General features: G+C 42.6%; 1 protein-coding gene across 1 annotated transcript in view; it reads right to left on the minus strand.

The window, feature by feature from the left end:
* Positions 1-810: 810 nt before the first annotated feature.
* NUP210 (nucleoporin 210) overlaps positions 811-22,521 on the minus strand; it is a 62,912-nt gene continuing 41,201 nt past the window's right edge. Inside the window, exons 22-41 of the mRNA XM_057380357.1 lie at positions 21,454-21,582; positions 20,674-20,801; positions 20,003-20,138; positions 19,636-19,698; positions 18,518-18,697; positions 17,137-17,217; positions 16,331-16,462; positions 15,965-16,123; positions 15,389-15,480; positions 13,700-13,874; positions 10,182-10,357; positions 8,724-8,941; positions 8,027-8,160; positions 7,186-7,309; positions 6,114-6,260; positions 4,483-4,733; positions 3,561-3,780; positions 2,744-2,839; positions 2,536-2,619; positions 811-2,115 (exon numbers count right to left, since the gene is read on the minus strand). Coding sequence (XP_057236340.1) covers positions 2,015-2,115; positions 2,536-2,619; positions 2,744-2,839; positions 3,561-3,780; positions 4,483-4,733; positions 6,114-6,260; positions 7,186-7,309; positions 8,027-8,160; positions 8,724-8,941; positions 10,182-10,357; positions 13,700-13,874; positions 15,389-15,480; positions 15,965-16,123; positions 16,331-16,462; positions 17,137-17,217; positions 18,518-18,697; positions 19,636-19,698; positions 20,003-20,138; positions 20,674-20,801; positions 21,454-21,582 — 2,826 coding nt within the window. The 3' untranslated portion in view covers positions 811-2,014. The remainder of the gene's footprint in view (positions 2,116-2,535; positions 2,620-2,743; positions 2,840-3,560; positions 3,781-4,482; positions 4,734-6,113; positions 6,261-7,185; positions 7,310-8,026; positions 8,161-8,723; positions 8,942-10,181; positions 10,358-13,699; positions 13,875-15,388; positions 15,481-15,964; positions 16,124-16,330; positions 16,463-17,136; positions 17,218-18,517; positions 18,698-19,635; positions 19,699-20,002; positions 20,139-20,673; positions 20,802-21,453; positions 21,583-22,521) is intronic.

Raw genomic sequence — 22,521 nt, forward strand, 5'->3', positions numbered from 1 at the left:
CATCTCATTTTATTCTACTACAAAAATTATCTTTACATTGGCAGCAACATGCTCAGAAAAATTTATATCCCCAAAGCCCTCTAGCCCCGAGCAATGGTCCCACAGATCACATGAGCTCCTCAAGGCAAAAGCCTGGTTGTTCCTTGCTGGAGAGGTTGGTTCCTGAGTCATACCAGCTCCCTACTTCATACTTTTTACTTTTTTCTTGCCAGCAGACTGCAACTACTTGCCTAAAGAAATGAAATAAACAGCGAGCATTTGCCAATGTATTCCCACCACTTGGAGCAGTTTGTTTTTCAGAACATTCATTGCCAGACCACTGAAGGGGAAAGAGAAGCAACAGGAAGAGTAAAACCTCTCCTTTAAACATTTCTGAAGTGCTTATCACAGTAGCAYTCAGATATTCACAACCCTTTCGTTTCTTGCTGAATGGAAATGGAAAAGTATCACATATTTCCTTAAAAACCCAAATGAACAAAATGGGAAGTTTGAACAACCCTACAAATTGATGAGCTTCTTCTACAACCATCMCTGACTTCAGCAGGAATTGAAGATGCTTAGTGAAAACTGGGAGAAATCCCAGACAACAAATAATAGTTGAAAAATTTTCAAAATATCTAAAAACATTATACTGTCAAAAAAGTGATAATTAAGATTGGAAAATCATGATTGAAAACACTGAGGGGCTGTAGCAAGTGAAGTACAAACAACAGCCCAGTGCGAAATTCTGAACAGCCAAACCACAAAAAAATTAATCAACAGCAAAATAAAGGAATCTTAAAAAACTTTATTAAATAATACAGATTGAAATAATATAGCCCAGTGGTAGATTCTGAACAGCCAAACCACAAAAATATTCATCAATGGCAAAATAAAGGAATCTTAGAAAACTTTAATACAGATTCAAATAATTATCTACATCCAAACTGACCATTTTAAGTGGTACTAGCACTTAAGGCACAACTTGTCCAAAACTAGCCAGTAAGTTAAACAAGACTCCATACAWTTACATGTAACAGTCCTTTTTTTTGTAATACTGTGTGAAACCAAAACTCAATGCCATGCACTGGGTCTGCATTCCATTCACATATTTGCCTGCATAATTCTGTACAAAGTATTCTGGATTAAGTATTTTGTTATTTCACATTCCTTATGGTCCTTAGCAGAGTTCAGACAGCCAGAATATTCACAGTGAAAATTGGGATTCTTTTTATATGTAAACAAAGCCTTTTTCTGATAGCTGCAAAACCCTGCTTACAGATAAAAGTGATTGGGATGGTGATTATATTCACAAAATAAAAGATGCCTACCAGAAGAAAGGTTCATTTAGAAGGCACATGCTTTCACATTCCCAGTTCAAGAAAGTGCTTACAGTACCAAGGAATACTGCAGTTGTACCCAAAGGAAGCCACACTAAGTTTGATTTTTTTTTAATTGTTGCTGTAAAAAACCCTCCGAATTATTCACAGCTATTCCAGCATTCCTAGTGCTAAACCAGCACATTGTGCTGATGAATCCCAGTGTAAGGCTAAATATAAGAACACTTATCAGTGCAATACATTCCTGAGTATTTGGAACGCAAAATAAAAACTAGTTCTTTGAAATATACAATCCTTTAAATTTTTGGCTCATATTTCACCTGTTTTTATAATTTCCCTTTTTTWAAATGTTCATTGAAAAGAAACCTAATTTTTACAAAAAGTAAAYAAAAAATTGTTATCACTCTAACTTAGATATAACTTCTATTTGCTTGAAGAGTGCAAGWAAGCCAGATTAGCATAAACATTGCTTTTTGTGCAGGCAGCAAAAAACAACAGATAAACAAGGTTTTGAGAACYGAAGCACTAACATAAAAAAATAAAGAGCCCTAAATATTAAAAAAAAATAAATTAAGAAACTGCCATATTCAAGAGAAAACTTGAATTACATTACAGCTGCTTAAGTTGTTGAACTTGCTGAACTTGAAAGGCACTGTGTTGTTTTATATCCCAGCATGAGGATGGGCCCTGCTGCTTCACCGAGAGGCATAACCCGTGCTCCAGAGCGTGGTCGAGGGGCTTGGCTGCCTGCTCGAGGATTGGGAACTGAAGGAATGTGTAGGTGACACAAGGGAACCTAAAACACGGGAAGGAGAGAACAAAAATCAGCCTCGGGGATGGTGGGAGAAGGAAGAAACAAGTAACTGCTGCTGAGAGCTGGCACAAGTCTAATGATCCATTCAAAGTGAAATAATGCCTTTATCTTACTGCTTCTTGAAAAAGTACTTTACAAGTATCAAATGTTTGTAGGTCTTCCTGTTCAGGACTGTTTAAGTCTGAGGGGGATGCCTCAGCAAGTGACATTCATTTGAATTTGATTTTATCTGAAGCACCAGGCCTGTTCACAACCAGGCCTGCAGTTTAACGGAACTTAAACACTTCTCTAAGAATGTGAATTATTTTTAATAGCCTGTTTTGATTACAGACCTTCCTACATTCAATTCCAGTGCAATGGCCARACTAATCAATTAATTCTAACTGGGTGACAGCTACTTACTGTTAGGGGTGTGCTGAGGAGTTATCCTTGTGTGAAATACYGGCTGATTGTGCTGTTCATTTGGTGAGAAGAATGCATGGTAGGCTGCAAGAGAGTTGAAAAACAAACCAAAATCATTTCATGTGGCAATTATTCCTTTTTATCTTACAACTAACACATTGTAAGAAGCCACAGAAAAAAATACTTGTGCAATCTTTCCTTCTGTTACCTATGATCATAACAGCTGTTCCTGCCAGGAGTGCAAAAAATGTGAAGATCATCACTTGGTAGGACTCAACAAACTGCTGGAAGAGACTGGCTTCATCTGTAGAATTGATTAAGAAAAGRCAATATTGAGTTAAAAAGAGCATCTTCTCCAATCTGGTTTAAGAGTTTACAGCTCCTAAACCAAAACAGGCAAAACCAAGTTTAATTTATAGCAAAYAAGTGTAATCAACTTAAACAATACAACTTTGATTCTAGCGACTATTTCCAGTAGAGTCTTCAAAATTGGCCAGTAACAGCTTAAGATGTTGAGTGAGGCTGTAGCTGTTTCATCCCTGGAACTGTCCAAGGTCAGGCTGGATGAGGCTTGGACCAACCTGGGATAGTGGGAGGTKTCCCTGCCCATGGCAGAGGGTGAAACAGGGTGAGCTTTAAGGTCCCTCCCAACCTGGACCCTTCTCAAATTCTGCAATTAATGTCTTAAGTGTGTTCTTCACTTTCTCAGCCCCAAAATGCTGACCTGTTTGCAAAATAGCAAGTTGTGGCTGGGAATAAACAACAACAAAATCCTTTCAGCACTACAGCACTRGTGTAATTGTGTCACCTTGGAGTACTCTAGGCTGACCCCAAGAAAAAATATGTTCAACTTCAGTCATAATGAGCAACTGTATTCCAGGCTTCCGGCCACAGAGAGCAGCTCACATGTCACTGACAATGCCAGCTGCCAGCTCCCATTTTAACACGCTGAAGTTCATAACCTCATGAGCATCAGTGGAAGTTACAGGTTTATTCAGGCATGTGGAGTGCAGAGACAAACTCACATCTCATTGGTGCAGTGGTTCTGTCAGCTAGGTAGATCACTGTCACTGGGATAGTGGTGGACTGGTCTGTCATGGGACTGGACACMGTCAGAGAGGTGGACAGGGAGCCCTGGCTGGGAACTCTGGGATCAGCCAGGCTCACAGTGTACACCACATAACTAGGCAGCCCATAGGATTTCTCCTTCTCCAGCACCTTCACTGCTGGGGACTCACATTTCACCTGCAGAGGGAACAACCAACATGAAACAGACTGCTCGGGACAGCACAGCACATCTGCATTCTCCAGGCCAGCTGTCAGAAATGGGTGATTCCACAGAAACACAGAGCAATTCACCCCTCAAGAGGGGTCAGGTGTACCGTCACAGTGACACCTGCAGCATTTCCCTCTGGTGATTGCCAAGGGTGCCCCTCTTACCTGCCCTTTCCAAAGATCTGGGCTAACCCCCCACAGCCAAAATCCAAGGGCCCTCACTGGGCTGTGTGAACCATGAGCAGTCACTCACACACGTTTGGGCAAGAATCTTTCCCTGCCACAGGGGTCAGGCAGGTTTCTGCTTCCTGAGCCATGAGCTGGTTAACTCATCCCAGGCTGCGTATCCAGGTGAGCCTGACACAYCTGTACTGGCCCAAARCCAGGTTGGATGGGSCCCTGAGCAACCTGAMCCAGTTAGTGGTGTCCCTGGCCATGGCAGGGCATTGGAACAGGACAAACTWTAGGGTCCCTTCCAAYCCAACCCATTCTGGGATTCTCTGGGAASTGAAAACTGGGGAAGAACACATTCCAGGACAAGTAYTTCCAAATCACCTCAGGAACAAATCTTGACATGGTGAAGGTGACACAGAGTGCCTTGCATTACAAAGCTACATGTAACAGCTCAAAACGTTTCAGCCATGCTGCAATACCTTCTGGCARTGCACTCACCTCCAGGGAATCCAAAATTTCAGCAGCACCAAATATTTTCAGGATGGAGCTTGTGTCCTGGTTGCTGAGCAGCATCTCAGGCTGGTCAGCGTAGAACCAGCGATTGAAGGGCAGCTCAGCAGCCAGCTGCTCCCCGGGCAGGCTGCTGCCCCGCACAGACGCTGTGACCCTCAGCGTGGCCTTGCTCCTGCTCAGGTGCTTCAGCTGCTTGTCCGTGAGGCTGTGCATCCTGATGGAGCATGTGTAGTGTCCTRCAGGAACAAGACAGCTTGGGCTGTTCATTGCTCAGCTTTTTTTTCTCCATGTGGGAGATTTCTGGGACATCTTTAGATGAGAAAAGCTAAAAATGGTGGCAAAACTCAACCAGCAGCAAAATCAGGAGTGCGGAGATGAACTGGACAGTGTGTCTATTGGGTCAAACATCACAATCCCAGCACTACAACTATAGAACGATTCCTTGTCCCAAACTGAACATCATGAAACAAACACTAAGCTGGTAACTTACACTAACATTTTAATTCACCAGTAAGTCTCAGTTCCCCTTTGAACATAACATTTATGCTAATATTGAAAGGCTTTACTGAAAACAAGATTTAACATCCTATTTCATATTCTTTTCAACTAGTGTTAAAATTTTAGCCAGCTACTATCACTGTCATCAAATCTGTGAAGGTGTAGTTTATTTATAAAAGCTCCTTTAAAAGTTTTATATTCACRGAGTTTCTAGTCTCATATGGAACCAATTATTCTGTTATTAGCAGTAAAGGTAGTAAAAAATCCCCTGATAATGGTATATAAAAAGTGCCAGTAACAAGCAGAACTTGCCAGGTGCATGTTTTCCCYTATTTTCACTCCCATTTGAAGTAAGAGAGGCACATGCAGGGTAGAATAGGGGTTTACACAACCCTGGGTGCAGGGATGAATCTAACAGATAATTAATGTTCTTTACATACAGTGCATGGTGGTTTGGTTCTGTTTCAAATCACRTTATACTTTCAAAACATTAACACATTTTACAGACTTCCACAATTTTATTTTCACCTCCACAGTGTCTGGCAATTTTTTCCCTTTCAAGACACAGTTCATCATCATGTCTTTGGGACATATTCTGCTTTTGGAATACTTGTCACCCGAGTGCTCCTTTTTTTCTTTGACTTAGTACAAAAACTCTGAAAAGCATGCAATGGGCTGCTACTGACTTCTGGCTCTCWCTGAAAACCAACACATGTTTTAGTCACAAGCAGAAAACCCAACTGAAACAAGAAGTGTCCATGTTCACAACTCACTGAGGCCTGAKGTCCTACAGAGCAAAGCTCAGAGGCTTCAGAAGGAAACACAGGAGGTTTATATYGGATGTTAGGAAGAAATTCCTCCCTGTGAGGGTGGGGAGTTCCTGGCACAGGRTGCCCAGAGMAGCTGTGGCTGCCCCTGGATCCCTGGCAGTGYCCAAGGYCMGGCTGGATGAGGCTTGGAGCACTCTGTGATAGTGRAAGYTGTCCCTGCCCATGACTGGGATTGGAACTGGATGAGCTTTAAGATCTCTCCAACCCAATCCATTTTGGGATTCCGTGAAATCTGCTGGATCAAAGAGCTTGTGTTTGTCTGCAGTGTGGCAKCTTGTCACACCTTACCTGAAACTGCATCATATCCAGGTTCTGCTATAAAAATATCTTGTGCTGGGAAGTCAAAGGCATCACTGCTGAAATCGAGRTGGCAACTGATAATGGACTGGGGCTGTAACTCAGCAATGGCTTCAGTCTGAGCAGGCGAGCACTCCCCTAGGGGCAAGGAAAAAATTTATCTCTAATTAATTACAAAATAAAATTGTAATTAATTAATTTTAATTGATTAAAAGCAAAATCATGGTTTGCAGTACTGGGTTATTCTACCACCTTCTGAAATAGTTTCACAAGGTTATAAGATCTTAAAATAGTTGGAAATCACAAACAGCTGTCCTTGTTCAGGTCTAATCCTAAAGAGACAGCAATGAAAATTTTATATGTTGTGGGGTTTTCTTGACAGGAATAATTTATTTACAGGAAAGAATAAGTTGGAGAGAATTTTTCAGCTCAGATGTTTCTTTAATAACTTATATGATCCTGGGAGCCTCGATTTATATTTTAGGATCTGGCAAGATGATTTTTTGGTAGGCTAATAATGTACATGCGGCAAAATAAAATACCATTGGAACAAGTGCTAATTATTAAGCTAGAAGCTAAAAATATCTATAATCACACAAAATACAGCTTATTAAATAGAGGACACAATATGATGCTTAATCTTGCATTGATTGTAACTGGTGATAAGTTCTGTAAAAGACTTAAGGAATAGTAACCACTTTAAACATGTTCAGTAAGAAAATACAACAACTTCAAGAAGGTAACTGCAATTAAATATATAAGCAATTAGCTGTTTACCCATTAACTTTTTTTRTATGATCAAAAATGGTACTTCCGTTGAAATCTACTGTATTTTATTAATTGTGAAATATCAATAATGCCCTAGAACTCCAAATTCTGTCCCATGGCCCAAGTTTCTTCCAGAGCTCCTGGAACTCTGGAAAGTCACACTGGAGGTTCCTGGGGATCTTGCTACCCCAGTTTCATAGACCCTTAAACAATAAATACCCCATTACACAAACCAAAGCTGTATCATGAATACATAAACACACAATAAGCCATCAACATATTTTTTTCCTCATACCTTTTAGATTTTTATTTGTTTCCCCAATTGAAACTATGACTTTTGAGGCTGCCACTCCCTGTGAACCTGTTTGCATGCCACTGGCATGCATTGCTGTGGTCCTCTGAGGTGCATTAATCAAGATCTGCAAAAAGGATAAAGCACATTTTTACCAAAACTCGTTTAAACACATAAAAATTAAGGCCAAACCAGACTGGATTGGTTTTGAAAGACTCCACGAGGTCATGTTTTTCTTTGAAATCCCACATTTCTCTAATATTAGAAACTGAGTTTCCAAGCAATTTAATCTAGCAAAAACATTTTGTCTTCCTTCCCAACCCCCAGAWGTTAATATGCATAAAGTTCTATGACTAAATTTAATTTAAAAAGAATGTCTAGTGCTTATGCTGGCTGATGCAGTGAATTGTGTCAACAGTGCGATTGCATTGTAGCTAAACAACATAATTTAATGGAGTACTTCTGATCTGTGATGCATGGCACAACACTGGTGGAAGTTCTTGCTGGCATTGCATCCTGCAGTGAAGCTTCATTCATAAAAGCAGCCATACTCACAAATTGGTTAGCACTTGGAAACAACTTAGCCAACAAAGGAATCAAAATGTACAATAGAAGAACAACAGTATAGGTGAAAAATCAAAGTTGCTATGCTCCACTTTCCTCCTGAGCATAGATGATTAAAAAAATCCCAGCAACRTTTTTATACACATAGAAAATACTTTCCAACCATTCAGATTTCTAAAAGAACACTTCTAAATATAACASAAAAACCCCCACAGAATAGAGTTTGGTGAGGGTTCACGCAAAACAAACCAATCTCAGCTGGAACTGAATAGTGCCTCACCTCTCTGTAGGTTTTCAGCAGCCCAGGGATCTCGTAGTACACAGTGACCACCCCAGATTCCTTTGCCAGGGCCACGCCAGTCTTGGAGTCCACGAGAAGAGCACCTGAGGAAGAGCTCCACACGCCCAGCAGGCCTGGAAGACACCATGGGAGCACTGACAAACACCCTGCTTGCCAACTGCAACATCTCCTGGGCACTCTGGTGTCTGGGTGCCACTGTGCCCAGAGTGCTTGTACTTCCCAGTCACAGACCCCACATTGGTGTCTGTGTGCCACTGCCCAGGCAGCACAGGGAATGCACAGAAACCCCTCTCGAGGGGCTCGTGGTGGAAGGCTGGCAGCCCAACACCAAACTGACCTGCAGTTATTCTGACATGATCTCATTACTACCACCAATCAAACACAGTGAGTAAAGGCAGTCCTGACTCTGCAGGAGTCCCATAAAAACAAACCTTTCCACCTGATGCAACAGAAATGTCTCAAGCGTGATACTCAGGAATTCAACACAAGAGACATATTGCACAGTACAATTAAAGTAAGAGCAGTTGATCAAACCTATTTTTATCATAAACAAGAACAGTGACATTTGATTCCAAACAAACATGATAAATTATGCATTTGGTTTTGCTGAGAATGAGCCAGTCACGCTGGTGTCCTGTGGAAKAGCTGCTAACCCACACAGCCAGAGGCCACTCACCCTCCTGGGCTGCCAGCGAGGTCCTCAGGCAGAGGATGTCCCCCACCACCACATCGAGGAGCTCAGGGAAGATGGCATCTTGGACTGGCAGAGGGATGTAGTCGGGAACACCACTGTGCTCTGAATCCCACACTCTGAGCAAGGTCAGCCCCACGTTCACAGTCCGGACCACAAAGGTGTTGTTGGTGGCTCCCCTGGCGATCTGCACAAAGTCATCTCTGCACACAAACAGAAATGCTGCTGTGTGAAGACAAGYTTGCTGTGTCATCACCTCTCCAGTAAGAAGCCTAGCAAACTCCTTTCAGATGGCTGACTGCTTGTTTTCAGCAACAGCCATCTAATGAAGCCCCACAAAGTGAGGAAACTATAAACATTATTTAGGTGCCAGGGAGGCAAATTTCAATTCTCAGCTCATCASTATGCTGAGGAAATATTGAGGCCGTAATTAAGTAAAAGAACCACTTCTTAAAATTAGGAATTGTAGTGCTTTAGGATGACATAATCTGTCTCTTTTCCTCTTCTCAAGAGAGTTAAGCCAAGGAATTTGAACACCAATATGCAACATCTCAGATGCAACTTTACAAAGCCAAATCCTACTGGATTGTGAGTTGTGGTATTTACCCAAATTCAGCACTCCCATACACAGCAACACTCGGAGCACCCGGCAGAGACACTGACACGAGGCAGGGACACTGCAGGTCCTGGCAGCAGCACAGCTGGGTCCCCACAGTGCTGCACCCCAGSCTGGCAGCAGTGCCTCCTTAAGGCCACCATCAGCTTTGTACTGGACAGCTCTGCTTAGCTCAGGGTATCTGCATGCTACAGAAATTTCTTCATTGAAGTAAGAGAAGATCTTGGACTCAACTCCTTTTTCATCATGCTCAGTGTGCTTTAAATGCAAGGTGCTCTACAGAAAACCAGCCATGCTACAGTAACAGCATTAGTGGAATTTTACTAAAGACCACAGGAGACTGGTTTACAACTCTTTTTCTGTGAGGCGGAGACCAAAAGCCTTCTGAGGCTTGTCTCCTCAGTGAGAAGATTGTACATGCACATCTGAAGAGACAGCCCTGCTCCAGAACATTCCCCACCTTACATAAGGCTCCAGTGAGTCAGTGGAACACAGCACTGCGGGAGGCAGATGCTGATGGATCAACTGTTTCTGTAGGCCTCTGCTGCGTGCAGGGGGATGACTCAGAGTCACTTAAAGCAGAGCACAACTCCAGCAGGCCCCACTGGGATCATGCTTATCTGGGCAGCTTTCYACAGCAAGGGAATATCGATTGCTAACTGGAACTCCTCTTCCTGCTCCTGCCTCTGAAGGCTGAAGAGACAAAACCCTTGCTTTGCTAATCCCAGCCCAGCTGTATCTTCACCTGGTATCTTTGGAACAATCTTTGTTCTATGTGTGTTTGGCCTTTTTGTTCTCTGTAATTACCACCAGTGACTGATACCCACCTGTTGGTGGCAAAATTGAGCACACCATTATGTGAATGGAAAGTATCTCCAGAGTTATCATGGAAATGGACTGTAAAGGTCAGTGTCACGCCCAGGGGCAGAGCCAGCAGTCCCTCTTTGTTCTGSGTGAGCACAACAGGCCTCATGGAGATCCTGAGGTAGGAGATCGGGCAGACCTGGAAAAACATCAGCAGTGAGAGGGAAAATTAAATTGCTTTTTATGATGCCTCTACAAAAATAACCTAAAAGGGATCTCATTATGCAAATACACAGTTTCCTTTATGAACCATTTGCATTGAGCCTTATGGCAGGACTAACACAAGGAGYTGCTACTATCAATATCCACATTTCACAGGTTGAAAGGGGACCCTGTACACTGGCCAGTCCWGGCCCCTGGTCAGGCTGGGTCACCCTGAGCCAGCTGGCCAGGATCATGTGCAGGCAGCTCTTGGGCATCTCCTGGGATGGAGACTCCACAACCTCTTGGACTCTGTGTTCAACACCCACCCCAGTAAGGAGTTCCTATGTTCAGACAGCATTTCCTGTGTTCCATTGCTGCGTGCTCCCCTTGCCCTGTCATGGCTGAGAAAAGCCTGGCKCTATCTGCTTTACACCCTCACAGATGCTATTTCTTATCCTTTTTTTCTAATACCACTGGGAACTGAAACAAGCAATAATGATGTAGAATCACACATCATGTACAGACTTTAKAGAACACATTACTATCCTATAAATTCAAACTTAACATTCCCTGGATATGCAAGAGAACAAGAGGCTCCATGACCTCTCTCCTAATAATTCCTGAAACAAAAGGTGCAATTTGTTCCCCAGTTATGAGACAAGTAACTCACAATGTATGTGAGTGAGGGGATGGAATGGTCACTGTTCCCCAGCTCCAGGTGAGAAAGCCAAGATGTTCCAAGCAGAGCTGGCAGATGACAAACCCTAAGGGGTCAGCAGCCTGTGCTTTGTTCCCTCAGTGCCTCTCCTCAGCCAAGACAGAAGTTGGGAACTGCTCCAAATTCCTTAGGAGAGTCTGCTCCATTAACCATATGTGCACACCCCCGTGTTTCTGCAGTAACACTCCAAGAAAGGCAGTTTTTCTGAAGACAAAGACTTGACAACCTATTCTTTTGTTTTTTAAATAGCATATTACTATTCTTGATTAACTTACCTAGGTCAATGAGCAAAATTACCCAACAAAAATAACCCTATCTGCTCTTTTTGTTAAAGCTGTTGGAAAAGAAATAATGGAAGGACAGAGGAGGCAAAACCCCTCACATATATTGAGAAAACTATTTTAAAAGAAGCCCTCAAGCTTCTCWTGTAGGAATATCCCTTTTTTCCTGACCTAAGAGGCTCAGCTAAAACGTAAAACTCTGCAATCTGAAAATGTTCATGTCAGAACATAAAAAGGAAAGGACAAATTTGGCCTCAAGCAAAATACATCTTTGGTGAATCAAAAAAAAAAAAAAAGTGGCTAGAATATCAGTATATGCCACTGTCTGCTCCACAGGCCGGTATCATCAGTTAAAATCTCCCTGCATACAGATCTCTGCCCAGCAAGCTGTGGTTACAAGCCAACAAAAACCCCATTTCCCTGACAGATTATCAAGTTTGCTTTACTTTAAAATCTCAGCAGCTGTCCCACAAGGGACAACTGCTAAATTTAATATTGATTAAAGCAGCCATTTAYTGTTAAAGCATCTCAGGTTTTGAAATGTTTTTTATAACTTAAAAAAAAAAAATACAGAGTGCAGCTGATGCAGACAAGCGCTGAGCTTGGTCCCACACTACACACACTGTGACTCCTTTTTCCCCCATCCTCCCTGGCTTATGTAAGAACCTCCTTTGAGCCAAGTTGAAGGTCTAAGTGTGAAGTGATGTGGCTGCAGCAGTTTGGTTCTTAATTGTGTACACTTGTAAACAGACAACATGAGACCTTATGAAAGAAGGACAGTGGGAAGGAGAGAGCTTTGCCTTAGAATGACACAATGCATTCAAGCTCATCTCCAGCTCTGTCACAAGTTTTTTGACATGACCTTCAGCAAAACCTTTCAAGCTCTCTCAGCTCTAAAGCCATAAAATGAACCAGCAGCACTCTGTTACTTCATGAGGTTAAAAATATCATTTCCATAAAGGCACTATAGGTGTAATAAGTACAGGAAAACAAATGAGCTGTACAAGATGCTGAACTGAGATGAGTCCTACTACAAAGAGCTTTGTATCACCATTCTGCCATAWCCTGTGTACAGGACAAACTCACATAGGGCATTTGACTTCAGTCCCTCTGTGTGCTGACTAAATGGCATTTGAGCCACCCCCAACCTCATTCGATGTCTTTCACTGCCAGATCCAGCAGCAGAGGGAAGAAACAAGGTCATCTGTAACAGAGCTGGAGAATTCACTGCTACCACCTCATAGCAGGAGTGGCTTTATTGACACTGGGCCCCCATTTCTTGTTTCATTCCTTACTCAGGAGGACAGGCCTACCCCCATCCTACAGGCAAAGCTGAACATTATGGGAAACATCAAAATTCAAATTAAAAAAAAATCCACCAAGCCACTTCACAGTGATTACATGACTTAAACTTAGAAATAATTTAAAAGCACTCAATTGTACACCTTTCTCCTTCAGCTGGGACACCATAAAGATGCTGACAGTAAAAAGGGATAGGAAGAAGGGGAGCAGCAGCTACCTCAGGGCTCACATGCAGATGCAGGAAGTTCTTGGCTCAAAGATTTTTTTAATAGAGATGGTGGGCATACATTCCCTGGTGTCCCAAGTGCTTGCCCAGTAGGACACATCAGACTTCACATGACAGAGGAAGTTTTGGAGAGGAAAATGTTTCATTAGCTGTGTGAGTTTTGTGGCAGGTTTGCCATGTCCTGAAGTACCCACTTTTCAGGGTGGCTCAGGCCAACAGGGCAGCCTTGGACATGCTCCTTGCCTGCTCATCAAACACAGGCAGCAGCAGCCTCTGGTGAGAGAGACCCTCATACAGAGCCCCTCGTTCCATGCACAGGCTGAACTGCTGGGGAACAGCAGAGAAAATCAAACTCTKGGGTAGTCTACAGTTGCAACACTGGTATCTTGAAAATCTAGGTATCACTCAGGTACCTTGCAACAGATGCTGCATTTATATTCGTGCCTCCAGATGATATTTACCTTTTTTGCCCATTGCAATATTTATGAAGCTGACATCCTTTTTTTCTGTATTTGAACTTTTGTAATTATCAGCCTCTTAAGAGATTTTTTAGGAAATTTTTTTTTAAAGAAATTTTTAAGCACATGCATGAAAAGGTTTTTTGCAAAATGTACCAGATTTAAGAATTTGCGGGGATTTAATGCTTATCCATCTACACTTAGTCTACTGAACTTTTTTCAAAGCTCAGAACTATTAATTCCTACATTGCTCATTTTTCAGAAGTGAAGATCARGAAGTGCCACCAACAATCACTGTTGCAGTAGTGAAAATGTATTTGAGGAAACTGGAAAGAAAGAGAGCTGACAGTACCTGAACAGCAGCTATGATGGTCTGATTGATGCCAAACAACTCCTGTGAAATCACTTCAATCATTGATGATCCAATCACAGACCCAGAGATAAGAAAACCTCTCTCATCGATTTTCACAACAGGGACTTTATCTGGTTCATCCAGGACACGGTAACTCAAGGAAGCCACTCGGTCCCTGAAGAAAAACAGAAAGTAGGGAACCCTTAAAATGTGTAAAACTGCATTTACACCAATACATAACAACAATCTAGAACACTAAAATTGTGTTTTTATCACGTCTCCCCAACAAAAAATGCAAATGAGGTGTGCTAGTCTAAGAAAAAGTTTAAGTTCTGATTCAAGCTCCCTTGGAAGACCCACTGGGGTTTACCTATTTACTAAAATTTGGTTTCCATGCACTGAGATAAATGTGACTCCAGATATTTACATCAGAAAACACACAAGGCATTTTTGCCATCTGCCATCATTTTGTGAAAACAATACTCAGGTAGCTCAGTCTGAGGTAAGGCCAGGAGCTGAAGTAAGTGGATCTCCTCAGCTGCCTGGAAGTGGTTCTGTAGACAAGGTGAATTTTTGGAATAGCACTTCCCATGGTATTTGCATATTAGCACAGACAGCAAATACATCTAATGCCATTMGTGGGCATTCTGAGACACTGGCTGCTTTCAAGTACCATTTACCAYACCTTCTAACACAGCTGTAAATGATTTTTTTTCCCTCTCAAGCTCCTCCACATAGAAAAAGACAGATGGAAATACTCTATCCTGAGAGAAAAGCATTAAAGCAGGACTTCAATTGCCCTTTCGTTGGCAACAGTGTAATTGGTTTTGGTGGAGCTCAGACAGAGGCTCCAACACTGCATAATGAAGATACTAGGACAAAGACATATAAACTGGTATCTACCACCTTAATGACTAATTAGTGAGAAAAACTCCTCAGAAGAGAGAAAATAACATCAGTTGCTCCAAGTGAGAGTGCACTGTATCAAAAGCAGATGCCAAATGACCAAAGTCACTGGAGCTCCRGCTCAAGGCCAGGTTGGAGTGACCTGGGACAGTTGGAAGGTGACCCTGCCATGGCAGGGGGTGGGACTGCATCAGCTTTAGGGTCTCTTCCAACAAAAAGCATCCTGTGAATCTATGAAACTCAAGTCCCTCCCCATAAAATGTACATGTCTCTTAAAGCTTTGCCTTCAGTGTACTACTGTCTCTATCTGCCCATTACTATGCTGGGAGAACTACATTTCAAGCCTGGTATGAATCTAAAATGTCAGTCTTTGAAAACAGATTATGAAAAAAGAATTTCTCATTTGGAAATGACATTTTAATCTGAAAATCCAGCTACAGGCTCTGTGTAAGAAATACATAGAATASATTCCACAAAGCCTCAATCACCCATCAGAACCTCTACTGGAAGCAGGCAGCAGGATACTGCTTTAACTGGCTCAGCAGCTTTTAAAATAAGGATCTGAAAGTTCCCAACAGTGAATGAATTTTCCAGCTACAATCTAATACAAGATTTGACAAAGCTTGAGAGAAAAGGTAAGATACTGTGAACCACCAGATAAGCAGTGTATTAAATGAAGGTACAGTGATACCAAAAGACTGAAACAGCTCCCTTCAAACAGACCTGCCCTACGGTTTGGATAAAGAGTTGACACAAGTCACAGTATGGAAACTGAGCACTGACCTGTTAGTCTGAAGTTTAATAAAGGAATTTGGTGACATTAAAATTTGCTCTGCTGCTACCTCTGGAGTGACTAGATGAAGTTTTTCAAACACCTGGAAAGTAAGAGGCATTTYAGCTTACTGTTGTGTGCAGAAGGTAGTTTACTTCTATTAATTTAATCTTCAAAACAAACAAAAAAAACAAATAGAACTGTAACTTTCTTTTTTGCCCTTGTATAATACACACGGTAAAAAAAGACAACTGAACATGAATATTTCAGAATGGAATAGCCAGTATCTTCTACAAATTATTCTGAAAAGCATTTATTTCCAGCATTATGGCTATAATAAAAAGCAGCATGAAAACAGAAGACTTTTCAAGGGGAATGGTGTTGGGAACTCCACATTCACCTGAGTTTACACTCCTCCTGCCTCCTTAGCCCATGAACTGAATAAGCCCAAATGAGGAACATTACACAAACAAGAGTAAGGGCTCAAWGACAAACCAAAGCTKGAGCTACTCCTMTGCATTTCAAATTCCTCACYTCAAATCCAGTTCTGAAATAGGTATTTAAACACGTGAAGAAAAYCATCTCACCTGAATTTGGATTTCATCTGACAGTTCTCTCGCCATGTTGTAGAACTGGCCAGCTGCAGGGTCCAGGACCTTCACCACAACTTTGAGGCCTGTTCTTCCCTTTACTTTGCCATAAACATCCACTGCAAAGTTGTAGTTTGCAGGAAGGTGAAAAGCAGCCTTGGACAGGAGAAAGGGAGTAAAGTTTGCCTCATGGACAGCCTGAACAGTGGCACAGAGGAAATACCACGCCTGGTGCTGACCACTGATCCTGGATTTTGAGGCAGTGGAGGCAGCAATGTTCTCTGTACTGCGCTGATGTGGCTGTTTCCTTTCCCCTGCTGCACACACACACACACACTGCACACACACACACACACACTTCACCTCACTGTGCCTTGTCCGCACATCCAGAGTGTCCCTCTTGGTGACAGACCAGTGGAACGTTAACCCGGGCATGGCACTGCCAAAGGAGAAGGGAGTCTGGCTGCTGGTGATGCCCATGACATAAACTGGCATCTGGAGAGAGAGAAACCAGCCTGCTTAGGCAATTTCAGCATGCAAACCAAACACCTGCCCAGAGCACAGAGAATAAAACTCAGTTCGAAATAAGTAACTAATAGGGTAACAGAGACTCTTGAAAAAACAGGATTATTGAAGGATAATTTAAGCAATATCTGTTCTGGATAGAACAGACACAGTGGAGACTGTCAGCAACAAATGAAGGAAGTCTCCACTGCAGAGTGAAGATGAGAGAACCATTCTCCAGATTAAGGGCTGCTGCATCAGCAGGGCTTGAATTTTCAAAAGCCTGGTACATAAGGTAAACTTGTTAYTAATTCTGTTTTAATATCAGGGAATCCCAGAATGGTTTGAGTGTGAAGGGACCTTAAAGTTCATCTTGTTCCATCCCCTTGCAACACCTTCCACTATCCCAGATTGCTCCAAGCCCCATCCAWMCTGGTCTTGAAGAMYTGCAGGGATCCAAGGGCAGCCCCAGMTGCTCTGGGCAACCTGTGCCAGGACCTCCCCACCCTCACAGGGAACCTCCTCCACTGAGAGCACAATCCCTGCACCAGCAGCAGGGGCACCTCCCAGAGATGCAGTGCTGTCAGCAGAYAGTCTGACAGGAATGGTCACAACCTGCAGCTCAACATGTGAAGGTAACAGAAGGCAATCCCAAACCAACTCACCTGAGTACCAGTTTTCATTCGTGTAATGGGCGCACGAATTCTGACCGCTGTCAGCTGTACCACTTCAACTTCCACCTTGTCCTGGGATGGAGGAAAGGAAGACACCATAAACACTTGAGAAACAGGAACAAGATTTCACTTTCAGGCTCTATAGCCGCTGCTGTGCCATTACCTGATTTGCATGACTTATCAGAGAAAATGCAGATGGACAAATTCAGTAGAACTGTAAAAACTAAAGAAGCATTAACTGTTGATTGATAGGCATTTAAAAATGCCCCYAAATTGAAAAAATCTCTGCTCAAAATTACTGATGACATGAATGACRGAGCTGAGAGTCAGAGGCAGCAGTGGACGTGATCACAGGTATCCCCATCAGAAGAGGGATGAAGAAACCCARGAGGTGAAGGAAGACATGGAGGGARTTAGAAAGAAATGGGGATTGTAGAGTACCAAATGGGACAACTGAGAATAAAAGGATCTGTAACACTGACATCTCCTCTTCATATACAGACATTCCTGATAGATTTTATTCCTGCTATATCCTGGGGGGAAGAGGTCCTGGACCTCACCAGGTAGCAGACTCACCTTTCAAGTTCACTGTGCCTCCTGTCACACGATTAGTGCAGACTGCTGCCCATGCATTGAAAAGCACAGATTTCTTTATATTTAATTTAAAAAAAATTACTTTGTGTACTCTTGGCCTGTGCTGACACCTTTCAAGCAGCAGAGCTTTGTGGTTCACAGCAGCTGTGCTGCCTTGACCTCAATGGAAGAAGTCTTAAGACTTGGCCCAAGTTCTGTTGTTATGAGTCTCAGGCAAGTCCCAGGGATTTGTGCTCCCTTGTAGGCCTGCTCAGCTCCCTCACACTCAGCTGCAGGAAAATCTAGGGTTACAGATTCTGATGGAATATCAGGGATTCACTGCTTACATCTCATAGATGGGTTCAGACCACAATACAGGATGACAGTGTTCTATACAAACTGCTAGAGCTTAAGAGATAATGTGGGTTTGGGCAACAGCTGCCTTCTGGATCCTAAGAGGGAACACAGGCAAGGACATCCTTCTGCTGTGTTAAAAAGGCTTCTTTAGATGGGCTTTTCTAGCTGCACAAATCAGTCCTGGAGATACCAGACTGGTAAAATCATCAGTAAAGCTTTGGTGTAAGGCACAGCAAGATTCACCTACCCTGTTCAATGTCCCACCTTTGTGTAAGTTCACAGGCCAGGGAGAGAAAAACATAGAGCTTTCATCTTCAGGAAACCAGAGCAGTGCACAACATAACACTGTTAATGCAGAAAGACTATCTGCCTCCCACCTTTCAGAACCAAAGCCATGAGTCAGAGAGCCCCTTTCAGCCCCCAACAGTAGCATAAACATTACCTGAGACACGGCCACAAGTTTCTCTGTCTCTGCATCAACAGCCTGCAGCACTCCTGTCACCACCCCTTTGCCAATGGCCACTGCTCTGACCAGCCCAGAGCTGTTCACTGATGCAATGTGCCCRTTGTTAATGGAGAAAATGATGTTGGACAGTGGTTGGGGGCCTCCTTCAGCAGTGATCTGCCAGAACAGCACACAGAACAATTCATTAACCCTTCAGATAGTTCCATGTTACATTAAAGGGCACAACCCTTCCAACTCAACACCACAGTGACTTCAGTGCTGCCTGCACCATCCCAGGGCAGCTCCAGGACTATTCCTCCTGCACACTGGTCCTTGCAGGATGTCAGCCTGGGAAATATGTGAGTGACCACAGGAGTGGACCCTGTGCCTCACAGAGTGTCACAGGTTGATGCTATCTCCACTTCAGAAAGCTTCAGAAAACTTGACCTCCCTTTCTCCTCACCATCCTGGTGTAGAGCTCTGTTTTGTGTTTGTGTTTGTATAACAGAAACCAGCCCACTGTTCCTAACCTCACGGAGCTGACAGATTTATTCATGCTGTGCTGGTCTTTAACACCAGAAAAGCTGACACTCCATTGACAAAAGAAACACAAATCCTTTGATACAGCAACACAGCAAAACAGAAGCTGGCTCAAGAATGACACTTTCCTTGCTCAGAGTATTCATGACAGACTTCCAGAATGGGTTGRGTTTGGAAGGGACCTTAAAGATCATCTTGTTCCAGGGGCAGGGACACYTTYCACTATCCCAGACAGCTCCAAGYCCCATCCAACCTGGCCTTGGGCACTGCCAGGGATCCAGGGGTAGCCAYAGCTTCTGTGGGCTCCCTGTGCCAGGGCCTSCCCACCCTCACAGGGAAGAATTCCTTCCCMATATCCCACCTAACCCTGCCCTGTGTCAGGTTGGAAGCCATTCCCCCTAGTCCTATCACTCCAGGCCCTTGCCTKAAGTCTCTGTCCATCAATCCTGTCAGTCCATTCCGTGTGAACGCAGACAAACGTCAAGCTGACAATCTACTTTTGAAAATGCAATTATAATTATTCATTTTACAACAGAAATTACAAAATAAAGAAAATATGTAAGAAAATGCCTCACCTGAATCATGGCTCCAATAATTAGGGTCGCTTTCCTTGGCAGTAGTCTAAATGGGGGAAACACCTAAAACCAGAAATATAAATACCTGTGTTCAGGATCCTTCAAGGAGATAAATTATGTCACAAAACAGTACAAGTGTAAAACTGAGTCTTTAGTTGCCTAATTACAGTAAATTGAGCATGCAGAAATTTAACTCATTTGCAGTTAAACAATGCTGATATCTGAAACAGACTGGCATTAGGTCAATTTCCAGACAGAATGAATTTTCTGGCAAATTGATTACTATACTGTAATTATAATTTACAAATTGCTGTTCCACTGTAGCACAGCCATTGTTTATGCATATATTTTATCTAAAATGATTTACTTCAATCTGCTGTGGAGCAGAGTTGATTCTCTGTCCTCTTCTGTCAGCCACAGTTGCTGTAAGACTCGTCTGCCCAATGGCCATCCCACGCACCAGGAAMGCAGCAGTGTGGTCATCCAGAGCCTCCCCGAGGGGGCTGCAGCAAAGCAATGCATTAAATAGAGACATTCACTGAGTGCATTACAAATAAAGCAAAGCACTTATTTCGTGCACAGCAGCTCTACTACAAGGCTAAGGGGCTATGTCTGAAGCAAAGTTAAGGGAACCMTCGCACTTCTACACATCATGGCTCCTTGCAACTGTTTGATTATAACATTAAATACCTGAAATGAAAATTAAACAAGTGACAGCCAGATCAGATATGCCTTCACATAGCACTCTTCACCTGACAATATTTGCCAAGTCACTGCTTCCAAGAAGCACAAAGCTACATCAGATATTACAGTGTAGGAATGCAGTCTCATTCATCAGCCAGGAACACTCAAGCTGTTAGTTCAGGCAATTTCCCTCACAAGTAGTAATTTTTACCTTTTAACAGGTAATTAAGACTTCACAAAAATAAAACAAATAAATCTTCAGTCATTGTATATTACCATGCCTCTAATCTAGTATCTTTATTCCTTTTTGCTTACCCTTATTTGCAGATTAATTTTAAAAATCCATTAACTTACACAAGTGAGACAATCTGAGATGCTGCTTTTAGACTCAGGTCCATGACAGGAAARTATTTTGCCAGAAAAAGTTTTTTTGAGTCATCCAGAACTCTGACATAAGCCTTAACTGTTTTTCCAATCTCCACCTGAAACAGACATATCCAGTCATTTTGCATTCAAACCACTCCTGTTTGTTACCATAAACATCTTCATTTTATTTGGCATTAYACTTGTAGTAGGGTAGTGGAGATAGAGCCCCAAGGTTAGATTAGCACTGATTTTAAAGACTAATCCCTGCCAGCTAGAGTTAGTGTCAAATGAAATGAATGAATTCAGGTCCTTCAGCTGGCAAGGGCATAATTAAAACATCCAGAAATATCAACACTTATTTTGTTTAAAGTGCACCCAAGATAGCAAGTGGAATGAGCTGGACTTCTTTTTGTTCCATTTTAAAACCTGACATATGGGAAATTACCTTGGGGCAAAACATAGTCCTAAAAGAATTGCTCACGTGCACTTCAAACAGGAGGAAATGTAAATGGGCATGTCCATATAAATTAYGGATTAACACTGCTGTGTAAGTGCAAAAGTTGAGATTGCTGCCACACAGAATGTGAACAGACAYCTGATAATCTGAGACACTTATAACCTAAAGGGATAAATTTGGGAGGGAGAAACAGAGACACAGGGAGATCAGTGTTTTCTCTATTGTATCTTGTCTCAGCTTTGTGTTCAGGATCAGCACAGGGAGYCAGAGCTGGCTGGATCAGCTCCTAATGCTGGTTCAAAGGCACTGACCTTGTCAACAACTCGCACATACAGTTCCTGGATATCAGATACATAAATTTCAGCTTCAGCTGGGGTAGGCAAAGCCAGACACAAGTCATGAATCATTACACTCACTGATCCTGGAAGCATGGGCTGCACCTGCAATGCCAAAAGAAAACTGCATTATAGCACTTATTTTCTTTGTCTGTTGTTCACAGGGTAAAATCTGTAAATCGCTTTCATGGCAGAAGTAGTTGGATGCAGAAATCTCCAAACATAGACACAGAGAATTCTTCCACTAAAATAAAAATCAAACTGTAAAATATATGTAAAAAATATCATGCTACTGGGCTAGTGCAAACAGCCCCAGGCACCAAGTGAATTAACAGCTCTCCATCTGGAACAGTCTGGCATCCTGTTAAAGGAGAAAAAACACACAAATCACTTAGAGAAACAAAATTTTTCTTAGCAGAGTGAAAAGCAAAGTGATAAGGAAAAAAAATATCCAGGACAAAGATTATGCCTATAAAGCATTGGTACTGCTTCCTGCAAGAGTTGTACTCTACTGTAACTGCTTTTTGTCTGAGCAGCCAAAACCTCATGGCAGATCCTGACAAGAGGATGATTGACAGATCAGCTATTTCTTTAATATAACTACTATTCCATTAATTTTTAAGAAAAAGAATGTTACACTTCTTAACAGATAAAGAGAATAAAACAATGAAGAGACCTCTGCTCACAAACACAAGCCCTCAGAACTAAGCACCTATCCCAAAGTCACTGCTCCCAAGGCCAAGCACCCCCACTTTGCTCACATCAGCTCTGCAGTTCTCTTGCAGGTGCCTGASTTTGCCACAGACCTCAGGGACAATCCCAGCTGTTCTCTTAGCTTTGGCAGGGACAGCACTGAAGTTGGGTGTCCTGTTCTGTGCACTCACCAGGCTGCTCTGAACTCTGAACAAGGGGACATGGCCAGGCCCCCCAGTGCAAAGGAACTCAATGAACTCTCAGCACTGCTCAGCAGCACTATGGGAGTCAGCAGGCAGAGCAGTGGGAAGAGCTGACATTTTGTTCTTTGCRGGCACCACTCTTACTTCT

This window comes from Malurus melanocephalus, unplaced genomic scaffold (genome assembly GCF_030028575.1).
Source record: "Malurus melanocephalus ecotype Western Australia unplaced genomic scaffold, MMel_1.1 scaffold_449, whole genome shotgun sequence".
In the NCBI taxonomy this organism is placed as follows: Eukaryota; Metazoa; Chordata; class Aves; order Passeriformes; family Maluridae; genus Malurus; species Malurus melanocephalus.